The sequence below is a fragment of the Catharus ustulatus genome, chromosome 16 (genome assembly GCF_009819885.2).
Source record: "Catharus ustulatus isolate bCatUst1 chromosome 16, bCatUst1.pri.v2, whole genome shotgun sequence".
Classification (NCBI taxonomy): domain Eukaryota; kingdom Metazoa; phylum Chordata; class Aves; order Passeriformes; family Turdidae; genus Catharus; species Catharus ustulatus.
Window position 1 is genome coordinate 658,882 of NC_046236.1, and position 17,031 is coordinate 675,912.

At 53.0% G+C, this 17,031-nt stretch overlaps 1 protein-coding gene across 3 annotated transcripts in view; it reads right to left on the reverse strand.

The window, feature by feature from the left end:
* Positions 1-9,430: 9,430 nt before the first annotated feature.
* NTN3 (netrin 3) overlaps positions 9,431-17,031 on the reverse strand; it is a 31,692-nt gene continuing 24,091 nt past the window's right edge. For 2 of the 3 annotated variants that reach the window (XM_033074494.2, XM_042779784.1), the window contains 2 exons: positions 11,274-11,348; positions 9,431-11,002 (listed from right to left, as the gene is read on the reverse strand). In XM_033074494.2, the coding sequence (XP_032930385.1) occupies positions 10,674-11,002; positions 11,274-11,348 (404 nt within the window). In that variant the 3' untranslated portion in view covers positions 9,431-10,673. The remainder of the gene's footprint in view (positions 11,003-11,273; positions 11,349-17,031) is intronic. The other variant, XM_033074495.2, reaches the window with a different exon arrangement.

Below are 17,031 nucleotides of genomic sequence, written 5' to 3' on the forward strand. Positions count from 1 at the left end.
CTGTAAGCTCACCCAGCCTCTCCACTGCCCTCTGCTTGGTGAACCAGTGGTTTTCAAGTGACAAGTTTGACCCATTGGTGCCTCACAGTGGCACTCATCAAGGTCCCAGGCAAACTACCCCTTCCTCTCGGTGCCATCTCAGTGGGATGATATGGGCAGCACAAGCAGAGCAGGACAAGGAAGAGGGGAAGGAAGGTAAGGAAGTGGGTGTCGTGTGGGATTTCAACATCTGACATGTTGACATTTCCCAAGTAGAAGCCAGTCATTCAACATCTGGCCAAGAATATTGTGTCTTGCTTAAGAGCAACTCCAGATGTTCCCAAGATCTTTTTTTCATTATTTTATTTCTTTCATTCTTTTCTTCTCTCCGCTCCCTCCTAGGCACTCTTGACTCACTAAATCAAGGGAGACAGGCTTTTAACTCTCTGGAAAGAAATAAACGGTTCAATGGTGATATATAACAAATTTTCTGGAACTATGTGAGCAGATGTGTGTTGGGGGAAGGGAAAGGGAGGAGCAAGGTGAGGGAGATCAGGAGAGGGGCACATCTACATGGGCATCTCTTCATCATGAGGTGCCCCAGCTGGATGCACAGCATGATGGCCAGAGGGACATGCAGTCTTCACTACACATGTGGGACTGGCGAGGACAGGATTTGTAACTGGAGGAAAAAAGGGAAATGGAACAGTTCCTGCTTCAATGGGTTGACTGGTTACCTCCTCTCCAGTGTAATTGGGTCCAGTTTTTACCTCCTGGAAGTGACTCAGAGCCGAGGAGGTCAAAAGAAGGATGAGTCTGGTATGTTGCTCATCTGTAGAGGTGATTTATCATCCCTGACAGGAGTGGGAGAATGAGCAGCCAAACAGCAAGAAACTTGGGAAAAGAGAAAGTTTGGCAGGAGGAGGGGAGAGGTCAAAGGCGAGAGAGATGAACGAGAGAAAGATGGAGGAGGAAAGGATGACCCAGTTATGTGGAAACGTGGTTTCTCCATCAAGTTCCTTGACTCCTGCTAATGTGCTGGTCAGGCCTGTAGCCACAGTGCCCACACAGGCAAAGGCTTCATGGGCCTCTGACGGCCTAGAGCTGTCTCCTCTGCAATCTCTTCTGACAGAATTGCCAGTGTTGTGCTTATCTCCCATTATCTGTACTATCCCCTCCAGAGCCATCACCTTCAGCTCCATCTGTTTGTCAGAGCTGCTTTGTCTGGGTTTGAATGCTCCCAGTCTCTTGCAATCCCACCCTTCCTGTGGTGGAAGGGTGGTTTGTAGACTCTTTAGGTAAAGCCACAGGACTGAAACCATTTCCTTTCTCCTGTTCCTGCATGGCTAATGGCAGCCAGAGAAATAACTCCACAGGGGTGGCCAAGAAAAGCCCATTTTGCTCCCCTTCGAATTAAAGAGCCAAAACACTGGATGACCACTACAGTCAGCCTAGAGAAGGACCCAATCACAACCTTTGATCAGCAGATGAAGGTGATGCTTTGGCTTGGTGAGGTCCAAGCTCCACAGCCTGGGAAGTGGTTCCAGGTGCTTCCCTTGTGGCAATGATGGGAAGGCTGCCAGCTTTCAGTCACCTGATGCCCAACATCCTCTGATATCTGGGTCTCCAAGAGTTCTTGGGGCTGGGGATGCACACACACAGCCTTGTTGAGCAGTTTCCACTGTGCTGTACACACTTGAAGCTCACAAGAAACCCTCAGAGACCTTCTGTCTGGCAGTAAGAGCCCTTCAGAACATGATAGAGGAGATCTCGAGAAACCACAAGTACTGTCCAGCTAATGGTTGCTCCCATGCTTCCGCAGAGCAGTTCAGCTCATTCATGAGCAGGAGCTCTGGAGCGGGAAAAGATCCCGTGAGATGACTGCTCAGGGGCTGCCAAGGAGCAGTAGCCTGGTTTCCACACCAGCAGGTAACATACACCAGTTCCGTGTCTCATCCATGTCCAGTACCATGCTTGGTTGTCAAGAGCTGGTTACAAAATTCCCAATCCAACTGCTTTTTCCCTCTGAAAAAGACAATCTGCCTGAGCTGAGCCAGCTGACTGTTCTTCTCAGCATCCGGCCCTGTCCCCTGAAGCTGAATCCCTGCATTTGGAAAGCCCTGGAGAGGCTCCAGGTGGGCTCATGTGGTCCCAGGGCTGGTTAGGCTGCAGGTGGCCAGCAGTTCCTTTGGGCTCCAGCCTGAGCCGTGGCTATGAGAGCATTCACGCTTCCTGCCCTGGAGCAGGGTCTTGGCTCTTGGTTCCTGGCTCTGCTGAGCAAGGTCTAGAGACCGTTCCAGTTCTCAGGAGGACCTGCCCTTCAAAATTTTCCAAGCAAATCACTTGGATTTTTTCTAACTGACATTTTTTGGAGGGGGTTTCCCTCCTGCTGGAAGGGAAGGACTTGATTTATTAATTTTTCAAACATTTTTCATCCAAACTTTCTGAATGCTCAAATGGGGGTGGAGAGAGGGATAATGAGTTTGGGCAGACCAAATGCACCAGCCCTGCCTGAAGCTGGCAGGCACAGGGGACTCTGTGCTGAGGGTCCTGGCTCCTCCTCGCTGTCCTCAGCCTGCAGATGAGTTCCTTAGAACCCCTCTGACTGCACACAGCCACCTCAGCCACCCTGCCCTGCAGCACCCTGGCACACTTGGGCTGGTGATCAGGCCACCATCAGCCCTGTGCCCACAGCCCACCACTGGCACTGGCTAGGATGGAGCCACCAGTTCACCTATGAGTAAAATTCAAGTTTTCATGCTTTGGTGTCTTTGACTGGATGAACTCAGGGGGATTTCCAGGCCAAGGGTTCCATGTCCCTTGGACAGGGCCCGTAACTATGCCCTAACCACGGGGCACCATATTCCTGTGCCAAGGTGCAGACTCTGGTCTGTGCCAGCAGGTCTCTCCCAGCTGGAGAACATCGAGGAGCAGCAGACAAAGAGTGGTGTGTCTACAGCCCCTTAGCAACCACCACCTCCCCAAAATTCCCAACATCAGCAAGGGGTTAGAGCAGTGTGTGGAGAAGGGAGAGATCAGGGCCTTGCTGTGAGGAATTGGACTGCTAGAGCCACAAACTTCCCAGCCTTGCTGTGCCCATCTGCGCCCCCCTGTTCTGGGATGGATGGCAGAGGGGTGCTTGCAGATGGGGTCAGCCTGGGTGGTCCCTAAACATCCCCTACTCTCCCATCATCCCCCATCGCCTGGTTGTGGAGTGGTTCCCACCACTTGCCCTGATACTGCCATCACTGAAGGGAGGCGGAGGCACCTGAAAGGCTTCCCCACAGATTTTTTTGTGGACCTGATGGTGATGCCTCTTCCTTTGGCTGCTCGCTCCTGTGCCAGGTCCTGCCTGTGCCCCTGCCAGCAGCCCCTGGAGCTCCAGCTCTTCCCAGCAGTGGAGGGCAGTGTTTGAAGCTCACCATCCTCTCCTGCTCCAGGGAATCATAGAATGGTTTGAGTTGGAGGAGACCTTGAAGAATGTCCCTTTCCAACCGCCTGCCATGGACAGGGACGCTTTCCACTAGACCACGTTGGCTGGAGGCTGATCCAATCTGGCCTTGGACAGTGGCTACGGACAGCAGATCTTCATCCCCACCCCACACCATAGAGTCTCTCAGGTCCTCAAGCCCACCATTGAGGCCATGCAGTGGGAGAGGTGGTGCCACTGTGCTTTCCAGGGGCAGGAGCCATCTGGTCTGGGGGACGAGGGAAACAAAGTCCTGAGACACCTGCATCCCAAGGAATCATATTTTTTACAGGAACAGGGCAGATCTCTCATCTCCAGAGAGGCTCCAAAATTCAGATGGAAAAAAATATATTTTCCAACCATTATATTTCGTGAAAGGAGCTGTTCATCCACTTAAAATATAGGTGACAAGTACAAAAGGTATTTGTCATTCTAGAGCAGGCCAAATCTTTAGGAGATCCAAGATATATGCTACGCACCCATGGCCCAGCTTCAATCTACTCTTGTACTGTAAATTCCAATTACATCATGCAGCCTTGTTTAAATACCGTGAAACCTGGCTCATGCCCTAAGTATGTTTTATATATTGCCACATCCATTTGAAATAGATGGGCAATGTGTTTTACGGCACATGTGCAAATATCTCCATATTTTTCCATCTGGGCGTTTATGGGATCTTTCAGAAAATTAATAATGGGGCTCGGAGGAAATGTTCGACTTGGAGGCAGTAGCGGAGATTTATGGCCGTCCCACTGGATGCCAGGGAAAAGTCTGAAAGCACCCGGAGCAGACCAGACACAGGCCCCACGATTTCACCAGGCATTCCCTGAGAGCTGATTTTGCATAACAGCCAGGACCAGGAATTTCCCCCTACAGCCAGCAGGTTGACAGGAAGGCACTGCTCAGGAAGTGAGCAGGGAGTAAGGGATAGGGATGGGGATGGAGGTGGGGACTTCCTGGAACATCCTGGGAGCTGCTGCCAGTGGCTCAGATTTGGGCAGGGCAGGGGAATGACTGAGCCTTGCTGGTGTGGGGGCAGCACTACCCGGCCACTCCAAGGACCCCTTTGGCCACCCTGCCTGGCTCCCAGCTCCAGGTACTGTCTGGTTTTTCTGGAAAAGGGACACTCTGTATGTGTGTGCTGGCCAAAGCCACCTCATTTCTGGCTCAAGATGTCAGCTAGAGCCTGTTGGGTTCTGCTAGGTATCCTGATGGATGAGCAAATCCCAGCTTCCCCAGCATGGGGAGCACCCACAGCTCCCAGGACACTGACCCGAGCAGCACCAGCCCTGTCCCGGGGTCATGGGGATCACAGCATGGGTGGCCAGCAGGGCTGGGAAGGGACACTTGAGAGTCACCACATACCAAAAGCCACAAATGGCCCTGAGGTCGGGTTAGTGACCCATAACACAGTCCCAGAGCTTTAAGCATTGGAGACGATGTGCACCCAGTGTCATCTGTCTGGCAGGACACAGGCAGGCGACAGGGACAGGCCCCTCCAGACTCCTCAAATATGCTGATCTAGGGTTTGCTCTTCTCATCTTCATCTCCTCATCCCTGTGCTGTGAGCAGGACTGTGATCCCCACTGTGGCCAACCCAGGGGTCAGCTGGTGTCTGTGTATACCTGGGCTGGCCACTGCCTTCTCTCAGACAGGGAATCTTCCAGGACCAGCCATCTTCTGGGAGTGCCAGCCCTCCCTGCACAGCTGATGGTTTCCCATCGTGTGGGTGTGCAGGGGCGGGGGGAAAGCAGTGTGTGGTGTTTATTTTGACAGCAGAGAGGCTGGTTCTCCAAGATTTTGGGGTAGAGCATTTGGTCCAAGATGAAAACATTGTCTGTTTATTGAGTCTCACTGTGGCTGTGTAAACAGAGGACCAGCTTCGATGGATGCTGAGGGTCTGATCCTGCCCCATGCAGAGAAATCATTGACTTCTGCACAAGGATGCTGAGCCAAAGACATGAGGGTACCAGCATGGCTCTAATGGGGCAGCAGCACCCCTGGCATGATGTTATCTTTGTGTCATGACTCTGGTGCCACTGGCAAACCTCCTGGCACGACACCACAGCAATGCCTCGGAGCCAGTTTGGGGCATGTGCAGGTCCGGGCCTGCGGCAGCATCTCACCATCCCCAGGGCGCTGGCAGGGACCGCTCTTCCCTCCTGCCTCATCCTCTCCATTGCCACTGAGGTGGGAAAAAGCCAGCAGGAGGGAGCTGATGGGTTTCTCCAGATGGTGCCCCACTGACCTCAGCTGTTCCCCATTTTCTGCTCTTCCTTAGGAAAACACGGCACGGGCCAGCCCATCAATTAATGATTTCCTCATGTTCACCCAGCACAGCTGACTTGGGAAGCTGTCTCCCTTACTCCCCAGGCCCTGCTGAACTGAGCCCCCTGCGCCCCTATGCCCCCAGACCCCGCACAGGTGCTGCATATCCTGTGCACATGGGGAGCACGTGTTTAACCAGTGAATTGTGCCCTTGTAAAGATGAACAAGGAGATAGATAGGTTGGATGAAGAACTACATGAACAAATGAATGAATAACAGGTGATTAATGCTGATGTAATAAGTGCCCCCAAGGCTGGTAAACATACATTAGGCATATTGAAGAACAGCATATTTCTCACAGTTTTGCAAGGACAAGAGGGCCTTGGAGCAAATAAATTCCCCAAACACTTGTCTGACACAGTCATGTGTGGGAAAAGCATGCCCTGCCCTGCTCCTACAGCCCCTCTAGAAGGAGCCTGAGTTTATGAAGGAGCCCTGGTTGGGATTAGGAGGACAGGAGGAGGGCTGAGAATGGCAGAGGCTGTGCTTTGCTTAGGAAGCAATATTTAGGATGTCAATGAGACTTGTGAGGGTTGTAAAGTGCCGAGTAAAACACCATGCAGGGGTAAGGGGTGATGGACAGAGTGCTGCAGTAACAAGGGCACGAGACACAGGATGTGGCACTGGTTGGATGGACAGGATGTGGTTGGTTGAGCCGGTCACAATTGTACTATGTCCACAGGTGGCAAAGTATGACTTGTCCATGTTATTAACCACAGGAGCCTGGAGAGTATGGGCTGGCAGAGCCACCATCACTGCTCTCTGGCAGCTGAAGCCACTACTAAGATTTGCTTGGATCTGCATGGTAGCATGGACAGAAGTTGCTCTGTGTACCAGAGAGCATCAGGAGAACAAGGAGAGCAAGACAGGTCAGACTATGACAGGGATCCCTTTTAGCAGGCCTTGCCCCTTCTTAGAGGCTTAGCTCCTCACCAGGAAGAATATCCCCACAACCCAGCACTGAGCTGTGCCCTGTTGGCCAAACAAAATGGTCTTAGCTTGATCCTGTTTCACCTAAGGAACGTGTTTTCCTCTGTGATGCAGTTGATTTTTATTTATGTGGGCTTTGGTTACCAAGAGCAAAATGATGGAAAATACGCTACACATATATCCATTTGTCTGTTCACTCAAGCTGGGGTTCAGCTGTCCAAACTCCTGTGATCTCTTGTGAGTAGAACTGGCTGGACAGCACAGAAAAGAAGCATTGAGTTTTCTGTAGTATTCTCACATTTTGTGTCTTTCCTTGGCCAAATTCTGGGTTTTCATGAAAAATGTCCACTGGCGTTTTAAAATGAGAAAAATTTTAACCAGCTGCAAAATTCAGTCACAAAGCAGGGGGGTGGAATTGCAAACTTGGCCTCTCTTTCCGCTGCCTTTCTGTCTCAAATACTTTGTCCCAGCTGAATACTGGGAAAAGACCTGTTAAATAAAAAAACACGGATGGAAATGTGTGTGGTGGTTTTGGCCCTTCCCACGTGGGCCGGCATCCGCTGCCTGCAGCAGCCGGTCCCAGCACGGTGCTTCTTGGCACACTGAGCTCAGGCAGCTGCTGCACAGGGTGGGGGATCTGTGCTCGAGGAACTGGGAGTGCACCAGAGTGCACCAAAGGCTTTTCAGATGCTTTGCTGAATTAATACTTTTTTCCTTGAAGAGCTATTTTGGAAAACATATGGCTTTGTAGTGCTAAGCAGAGTTTGCACTGCAGTCTCTCTCTCTTGCCCTTGCAAAGCCCTTATCTGTTGGCTGCAGCCACCAGGACTGTGTGACATACTCTGCTGCCACCTGAGCACCCTCCCTGTGTCACAGGCTCTGGCAGCTGCCAGTGGTATAAAGCACTCCCCACCACTTAAGGGGTGCACAGGGCTGGGTAGATGCTGGTGGATGTGGAACTGCTCCAGGATTTGCAGCCCTCCACCAAATGATGCCTGCGCTGGTGTGTGCTTCAAGCCCTGCCCGATCTACAGGGCAGGATGAGCAGCACCTCTGAGCAAGTCCATGGTGCCTCCTCCACTGCCCTTGTTGTCAGGGTGATCTAACTACAGCATCTCAGGCATAGCCAAACCCATGTGGAGTCCTCAGTTCCCAGCTGACTATGCCAGGCAGAGGGAGAGGAGTAAGTGAGGTGAATTCTTGCTTTGAACATGGAGGTGACATAAACAAGGGAAGCCAGGAAAAGTCCTTCAGCAATCAGACTCAGTGAAGGTGCAGAGTGGCTTCCTCCAGTCCTTCAGCCAGGATTTTAAGAGATTCCTCAGCCAAAGGGAGAGAGGGAGAGAGCTCCTCTCCTCAGCACAGACCATGGGGTGGTGGTTCTGCTCTGGTGTCTCTGATCTGCCCCAGTAGGACACTGAGATGCTAGCTGGAAGCCATCCTTCCTCAACAGTCCCAGATGGCAGAGGTGAAAGAAGAGGGAAGAGCTGCCTGGGAGGATAAATGGAGAACTCCAATCACCAAATTCCTCCAAGAGTTTTAGGTGTTCCACTTCAGTGGAGGAGAAATCAGGAGCCAAAGGAAACCCTGGAGTTCCTGGCCTGAGAAGGCTGTGCACAGTGTTTTTGGACAGCACAGACATATTGTGCCTCTCCTTGCTTGAAGGAACCACATGCTGCTGAAGCCCTGCCCTGAGAAGTATCCATGCCCATGAAACAGTGCTGCTGCCCTGTTCTTTCTGGGCTGTGGCTGCTGAGAAGAGGGGTCAGAGAACCCCCACATCCCATGGGGTGATGCTGAGCAGTGTCTGGGACAGAAGGGATGATCCTGATGAAAGTCGTATCCTTGCACACCCAAAGAGTGTTCCACCACTGACTTCTGTGTGAGGACTTCTGCAATGGCCCAGAAAAGTTGTGACTGTTCCATCCCTGGAAGTGTCTAAGGCCAGATTGGGGCTTGGAACATCCTGATCTAGTGGAAGGTGTCCCTGTCCAAGGTGATCTTTGAGATCCTTTCCAACCCAAACTATTCTGTGATTCTGTGACTGTTGGGTGCATGGGGTTGGAGCGAGCCTGAGCCAAGGGCAAGTCTGGGCCAAGCAGCCATGGGGAGAAAGATGAGAACTGGGTAGCTCAACTACAAGATCCATCTCATGGCAGAGGCATGTGACAATCCAAACAAGAGGAGCCAGGGATGGGAGGGTCCCCTCAGCTCAGACAGAGGAGAGAAGAAGGTTTGTGTCAGGAGGGGGGATAGTATCAGCTCATCCAAGCCCAAGTGGTCCCACATACCCATTGCTCCGCAGCTTCTGGCCTCCCCACATTTCTGCTCATGCCCTCTGTAGGCACCCAAGTACCCATGGGACCTGAACAGTGGCACTGCAGGCCCTCCACAGCTCTGAAACATCACTTCCAGCATCTCCAGCAGCTGCACCAATGCACCTGCATGTCCACACAGACATCCCCAGGGTCTAGATCCTCAATTCCCAAATTCCCTTGTCCTGAAACCTGTCTCTTCAGTTGGAAGCTCCAGCATCACCCTGGGATGCTGAAGCCCAGAAGCAACACCATGGAAAGGGGAGTCCACACAAGCTGCCGTGGGCTGTAAAGTGTAAAGTTTCATCCTAATGGACTGGAAGACTGTGATGTAGGCTACAACCCCTCACTGAGCCATTCAATAAGCAAGGCAAGGTTTGTGTGGAAAGGAATATCTATTGTCAGAGCACCTATTATTTCTATTTGTATTTATTAAGCCAAGACCGCTACAATCTCAACATGGGAAGATACTGGTGTCTGTTTAACCAGAGACTAATACATGGTGAAGAAGATACAAAAGACTAGAGGTGGACCAATGAAAACTCTTCTCTCTTCCCGTCACCTCTGCCTTGTGCATCTCCTTGGACAACCTTGGCCACAGCAATTCTTCCCAGGAGAGCACACAGTTTGGCCAGCTCTGGAAAATGCACACCAAGGCAGATGGTCACTTGGTGTCATCTCAACAGAAATAGGTGAAATTATGTCAGTTGGTATGAGGTGAAAAAACAGGCACAGAGACCTGGGTGGATGGATGATGATACACGATGGCTCTGGTCAGCCTGTCCAGTCCAGCACAGGTTCAGATGGAGCAGGTGGACATGGAAGGGGAAAATGGTGTGTTCAGGTCTTTCGTGGGCTGTCTGGGCTAGGCACCAGGACAGTGGCAACCAGGGATTGCCAGGTCTGTCCCTTTCTCCCCGGTGGACACAGTCCTGCCTGGCAGTGGCCACCAGCCAGGGCCTGGCTCCTCCCATGGCACTGCACAGGTCCTGCCCCAGCCAGCACGTCCATGTGAGCCCAAGGTCACCAGGGAATCAGCCCCTGTAAAAGTTCATTTGTCCTTCCTGGTAGAGCTCCTGGGGCTGGATGCTCTGCAGCACTGGACAGTTTCCACTCAGCCTGCCCACACATTGGGATGAGAGACAGAAGACTCTGACCTTCATTCCTCCTGGGCAAGGAGAAAGGCAGACAGAGGTCTGGCAGCATTTCAGAGTGAGCACATTTTCAGAGTGAGGAAGAATCATATCCTGGATGTTGGAGAATTGAAGGCTGTCAACTGAGATGTCAGCACTGGGCAGAAGACAACTGTGTTAAAGGGAATATAAAAGCCTTGAAAATGAGCTCCAGAGTGCTTGGAGCAGGACACCAATCACCTTCAAGCTCCTTCAGGTGACAGGCACCCACAAGACCTCGATCCACTTTGCTCCTCATTAAAGATTTGTCATTACGGCATTGTTTTTAATACACATTTAGAGAAGAGGACTGACACACACACCCACCTGTGTGCACGCACACAACAGGAAACTGTTGCCAAAATATACACTATAGACAGTCCGTTCACACTATATATATGTACAGAGTCCGTAGGCGCAGTCTGGCAGTGCCCAGCTGGGCTGGGGCTGGGCATGGGGGACAGGGTGGGTGCAAACCCCTCAGGGCTTCACACACTTGCCCTTCTTCTCCCGCCGCTGCAGTTTCCGAAGGCGGCGTGTCCAGGCGTCCCGCCATTGGATGACGAGGCTGTTCTTGTCGGCCATCAGTCCGGGCCGGTCAGTGGAGTTCTCGCTGATCCCCATGACCAAGTATTTCTTGCTGATCTGGATCTTGGGGCACTTGCAGGACAGGTCTTTCAGGTGGATCCACAAAAAGTTGTCACCACGCTTGACCCGCTCATCACGGCACTTGTAGACAGAGAGGATGTTGATGGTAAACTTGGCCCAGTTGGCCACTGTCTCCATCTCAAGGATGTTCACCTGGACCACTGAGGGAAAAAAGGGGAAGGCAAAGTGATGTGGGATGCTTTGCCTTGATCCCCAAAGGAAGGTTGGGGACAGGAACTGCCCTCCCGCCTCCGCCTCACCTGCCTCATCCATTGCAGTTTTGGGAGGGCTGATTTGGAGAACCCTCTCCATCTGGAGTGTCCCCCACCCCCTGGATGCCTTCATCTGCCCCACCTGCCTCTGGCCACACCCAGCCCTCACCTGCCTCTGGGGCAAAGCCCAGGGTGGCTCAGGGAGGTCAGAGGCCCTTACCATAGTCCTTCTTGCAGTATTTCTTCATGTTAATCTTGTAGTTGCCCTTGGCTGGTTTGCAGTAGGAGTCACAGTCTGTGGCAGAAGAACAATGGGTTGAGCACTGAGGGGCTTGAGGCACGTGGACACTCATCTCTCCACAGGGGAGGAGGGAGTGGGGTGGAGGGGACAGCAGCAAGACCCAGCCTGTCAGAAAGTGGTGGGTACTTGTCTCCTCCCACGTCAGAGCCTGAGCACTGCTGGGGATGGGGTCTGTGGAGCCCAGCTGCTCCCCTGGCACCTCACAGGGGCTGGGGACTCAAAGATCAGCACAAACGGCTGATACCACATCAGCTGGGAAGAGGAACCAAGTGACCTTGGGGACATTGAGCAGACTCTGTCACTTGTGGTGACGGTGTCCTGCAGGACAAGTCAGCACAGCGGTGGTGGAGGAAGCCTGGAGACTCCTTCCAGACACACAAAGGGAAGGATGGGAGGAATGCAGGTGAGGTGATAGTGGTCTCTACGGAGGGCTCACAGGGGCCATGGCCAAGGAGAATCAACAGAACAGCTGTGACCTTGCAGTCCTGGGTGATTGTGGGAAAACAGAATTTGGCACCAATCCCACAATCATCCCCACAGAGGGGCAGATCCAAAGGTAGGTCTGACACCAAACCAAGGTAGTCGTGATCCTCAGAGTGATTCAGTTCTCAGGGGGCAGAGTGGTGGGAAGCACCCTCAGGGGGCAGCCCCTCCAGGGACCTGTACCTCATAGGTTCCCATTACTGGGGAAGGGGACTCAGACTGTGGGAAGGAGGCAGGTGAGGGAAGTGGCTCTGCTCTACCACATCACTGCTGCTGTGCAGGCATCACCTGCTCAGGCTGCTCCAGAGGGGCTGGGGAGGCCACCAGGCTATCCTCCACCACCCTGCTGCCCCCCAAGGCTCCTGTCCTCCAGAACATTTTCTGTGCATTTCTAAAGCCCGCAGATTTGCATCTCAAGCAGAGGGAGGGTAGGGAATGCCTCTTTCCTTCTCCCCAAAGCCTTTGATCCCAACAATTGCTCAAAGCAGCCCTGTTCTCCTCCTTTCTTTACTCTGCCGTCTTCCTTTGAACATCTCAATTTGTCTCTTTCCAAATTGTATGTTTTTTTCTGAGCCCATCTTTCTTCTTTTCTCTGCCTTTTGCAGGTTCTCCCTCTGGCTTGGCCCCACGTCCCAGGACAGAGCCAGCAGCCTCTAAAATTGTCTTTGTTTGTGGGTTGCTACAGTGATCACTGGGGATGGAGGCGAAGCTCTGGGGGAAGACTGGGAATAACAGAATCCTGTGCCAAGGGGAGGAGGAGAAATGAGTCCAGGAGCACAAACTCACCCTGGGCTCTGACCAGCTCCTTTTTTTCTGGGACTTTATCTACCACCTGCTCCAAATTTGTCAGTGATAGAAGCAGTGCAGCATGAAGCTAATTCTTGGCAGAGGGGGATGAGCTCCGATTCTCAGTTCAGCCCCCTCCCCCATGCTGCCACACTGCCCCTCTGCCTGGGCTGGCAGAGCTGCCTTGGCCCTGCTGCCTCCCCTGAAACTGCCATGGTGGCTACAGAGGGGGCTTAGGGCCTCTCTGTAGGAGGGGTGGCTGCTGAGTGTGCTGGAGCGCTTGGTGGTGGCACTGAAGGTGCCCTCACCCACTGCATCCCCTGGGATGTGCTACAGCCTCAGGGTCAGCCTGCTGTGTTCTCTGGGATATCCTACAGCCCCCTCCCAGACCTGACCTGACACTGCTCCATCCTTTCCTGCATCATGAAAGGGACTCTGAAGATAGCCTGCCACCTTATTTGCAAATGCACCTGTCAGAACAGAAGACCTTTTCCTCCCAGGCAAAGGGGCACAGAAACCATCCTGCACCTGGCATCAGTTGCCACAGGCCTTCCCACACGGGTGCTGTGGGGGAGGAGGGTAGCATGGCCTGGGGGCTCGGCTGGAGCGTGCCTGGGCTGGGGTGATGGGCACCGGGGTGGTGGAATGTGGGCTGATGGGTGGTGGGAGCAGGCTGTGGGGCAGCCTCTGCCACCCCCACCCCTTGGCAATGGGGATGAGAAAGATGCAGAAAGAAATCCTATAACTGCCCTGGGCTCCTGCTTGTAATTAACAACATAACACTGGGATTCAAAGGAGCCAGAAAATTGTGTTGGGAATTAAAAATTAGGGATTAATTTAGGATTTTTTTTTTAACCATGGCTTTGTGCTGAGGCACATTCCTCAAATGTAAAATCAATTCCTGCTCCAGTTATCTAAGAAACTTGGGAAGAAATAAGTCTAAATAACGGGAAGCATTTCCATTCCTTGGCCCTGAACACATGTCCTCCTCCATCACTGGGTGTGGGACAGACATGCTGTGGCTGGAAAGTGGCAAGGTATGTCAGGGCAGATGGATCCTGCCTGCACCTCCCCAAACTGCCTCTTCCTGAGCATTCTGTCCTGCTCCTGCAGGGTTTTGCCATGGGAGTTCTCTGCTTGGGGATCTCAGCCCCCCACTCCTGATCACAGCATAGCTATGGACCATGGTTCCATCCTCCCAAGCGCACTGGGATGCTGTGTACCTGATGGGGCTGCTCCCACAGACAGGCCCTGAGAGTCCATGGATTTACACATTCTGCAGGGCACTGGGGAGAGGAGCAGCTTTAGCCGCCCTTCTGCTGTGTCTGTGCAGCTGGCTGGGGCAGCCAGGCCCCACAGGAGGGCTAGGGATCAGCAGAGATCTGACACAGCCCATGGCATGGCAGTACACCCACCAACCCTGAAATGCTTTTGCATCTCTGGGATATGCTACAGCCCCATCCCTGACACTGCTGCATCCCTGGGATTCACTACAGCCCCATCCTAGGCACAAGTGTATCCCTGGGACATGCTACAGTCTGAGCTCTAACACTGCTGCATCCCTGGGAGATGCTGTGGTGCAGAGTGGGAGGAAGCAGCTGATAACCAGAGCCTGGTGTGGGCCTTCCCCATCCCTGTGGGGGAGCGTGTGTGTGAGAGGTGGCAGCTTTGCACATCAAGTTTACTTCTCCTCTTCTTGAAAAAAAAGGAATATTTTGTTTTAAGAGACATGTAACTTAATTAGGTGCTATGGCTACAAATCTTTTGCTGCTTACATTGAATTCCCTCAAAGCCCTATTTTGCTAATTTGTCAATTCTGCTAATGGGGAAACGTGGATTTTATTTTTTTCCACCAAGTGGAAAATCTTATAAGATAATAAAAATTATGAGAAGTGGATCTGGGATGTTTCATCACCAAGCCAGTCAGCTGCTCAGGTACACACATCAAAGCTGGACCTCAAAGGCTTTGGAAAATTGGAAAGGCAGGAGAAAACTGGAAAAAGTAATGCAGAAGACTGCAGTGTTAGTGTAAAGCCTGGACACACCCAGGGACTGAACCCCAGCACGGAGGAGGATGGGGAGAGGGCGGGAAGCCCAGCACCTGAGCATGGCAGCCCTGAACAATGTGCCCCTGTTCCTGCAGCCAGCACCTGCTGCCAGAGGCAGAGTGGGAGATGGGGAAATAGGGGGAGAAGGGGTTTAGTGGCTGCCTGAGGTGCTGTGGGCCCCTTGGGGAGTCCCCTGCTCAGGGAGAGCTGGGGACTCCTTGGGCAAAGGGATGTAGGCTGAGGGGGATCAGGGAGCAGGCAAGGACTACTGTTGGCAGCCCTGCTTGCAGGACAAGCCTACCAGTGCAGGTAACCCTGGCAGCATCAGCCAGGGTAGCATCACCTCCCATCCCTTATCCCCCAGCAAAGGGGGCAGCAGGACCCCACCGGGTCCCCTGATCCTCCAGTGGCACAGACTCTGGGCAGAGGCAGCTACAGTAATTTCATGAATACAAGCCGCACCAATTTGACTAAGATTTTGCTCCTAAACCGGAAATGCGGCTAATACTCAGGAGCGGCTAATATGTGAATAATTTTCTGACATTTACAACCTCAGAAGTGCCAGCCAGAGTGCCGAGCAGAGCTGCTGCAAAGTCGGCATTTTGCGATTGTTACAAATTGCTACTCTGTTGCACCGCGGGTGGAGCCTGGCTGCCTGCAGGTAGCATGGGGGGCGGGGAGAGAGGAGGGAGAGCTCTTTCCTTCCCTCCTCTGCCGCAGCCCGGGGGAGAGACGGGGGGGCCCTGCGCCGCCATTGCCGCGGCTCGGGGAGGCGGCGGGGGGCTCCGCCCCTGCCTGCCACCACAGGGCAGCGCTGGGCCGTGGTGACCGAGCCCAGTGGCAGCGGCGGCCGGCCCCCAGTGGCCCCGCCGAGCGGCAGCGCCGGGCTGGGCTTCCTGGCCCCATCAGCAGCCCCTAGCGGGCCGAGCCTGCACAGCCTTAGCTGAGCCAGTAAACCCCGCCCTGCCGCCGTTCTGTTAGTATTTGGCAACGTTGTTGCAAGCAGGTCCTCGCTGCGAAGGACAGAGCGGCTTATATTCAGGTGCGGCTTATTTATGGACAAAAACCGAAATATTTGCCAACACCCAGAGATGTGGCTTATACTCAGTGCGGCTTGTATTCGTGAATTTACTGTACTTTGCATTAAGGATATTTGAGCTAGAAGCCAGAAATCTTAAACCAACAAACCCATAGATAAACTGGAGGCAGTCTGGGGCTGACCGGCTCTGCTAAAACAGAGCAAAGAACTCAGCTCTCTGCCAGTGCTGTTCATTTTTGTGCAGCTGAACAGCTCAGACATCATTGTGAGACTGATCCTATTTATAAAGCACCAGAGGGGAGTCACCTTGATTAACTCTGCTCCATGCTGCACTCTCTCTTGGCAATAAAACTGGCCAAATCACTCATTCCGTCCTCGCATTATTTCCTTTTTCCCAAAGCCTGATGTTCCCAGCACCCTCCCCACAGCCGGCAGGGTGGGGAGGGAGGTAGGAGAAGAGGTGTCCCACACAGCTCCCCCCAGCAGTGCTACCATCACTTCATCTCAGCATCTCCCCATTGGGCAGCATGTGCACTCCAAGTCTCATCTCCCCCCTCTTCCACAGTGAGGAGTGAAACCTCTGCCAGATCCAGGCAGGGCTTCTCCTCACTGTCCTGAAAACACTCCCTCTTTTCCAGAGCCTCTAGAGGCAGGGCTGTGAGGCCTCAGCAGTGCCCATAGGTGCTGGGTGGGGTAGCAGGCTGTGCAGAGACCCCACTCCTTGGGGTCCACGTGTGCTAAGCCAGCACCACTCCACAAGGAGCTACGTGTTCCTCCTGTGCATTTCTCCTCTCCATTGCCATCCACACACTTTACTCCTGCCAGAGGAACACAGAATCATTAAGGTTGGAAAAGGCCTCCAAGATCATCAAATCCAACCTTGAACCAAATACCACCATGCCCTCTAAACCACATTGCAAAGTGCCACATCTACTGGCTTTTTGAACACTTTCAGGGATGGTGACTCCACCACTGCCCTGGGCAGCCTGGTTCACTGCCTGACAACCTTTGCAGGGAAGAAATTTTCCCTGATGTCCAACCTGACCCTCCCCTGGCACAACTTGACGCTGTTTCCTCTTGTCCTGTTCCTTGTTTCCTGCAAGCAGAGTCCGATCCCTCACCCGGCTGTCCCCTCCTGTCAGGGAGCCAGAAGGTTCCCCCTGAGCCTCCTTTTCTCCAGGCTGAGCCCCACCAGATCCTTCAGCTATTCCTTATCAGACTTGTGCTCCAGACCCTTCCCAGCTCCTTTCCCTTCTCTAGGCATGCTCCAGCCCCTCAATGTCTGTCTTGTTGTGAGGAGTCAAAAATTCCATCTCTTTAA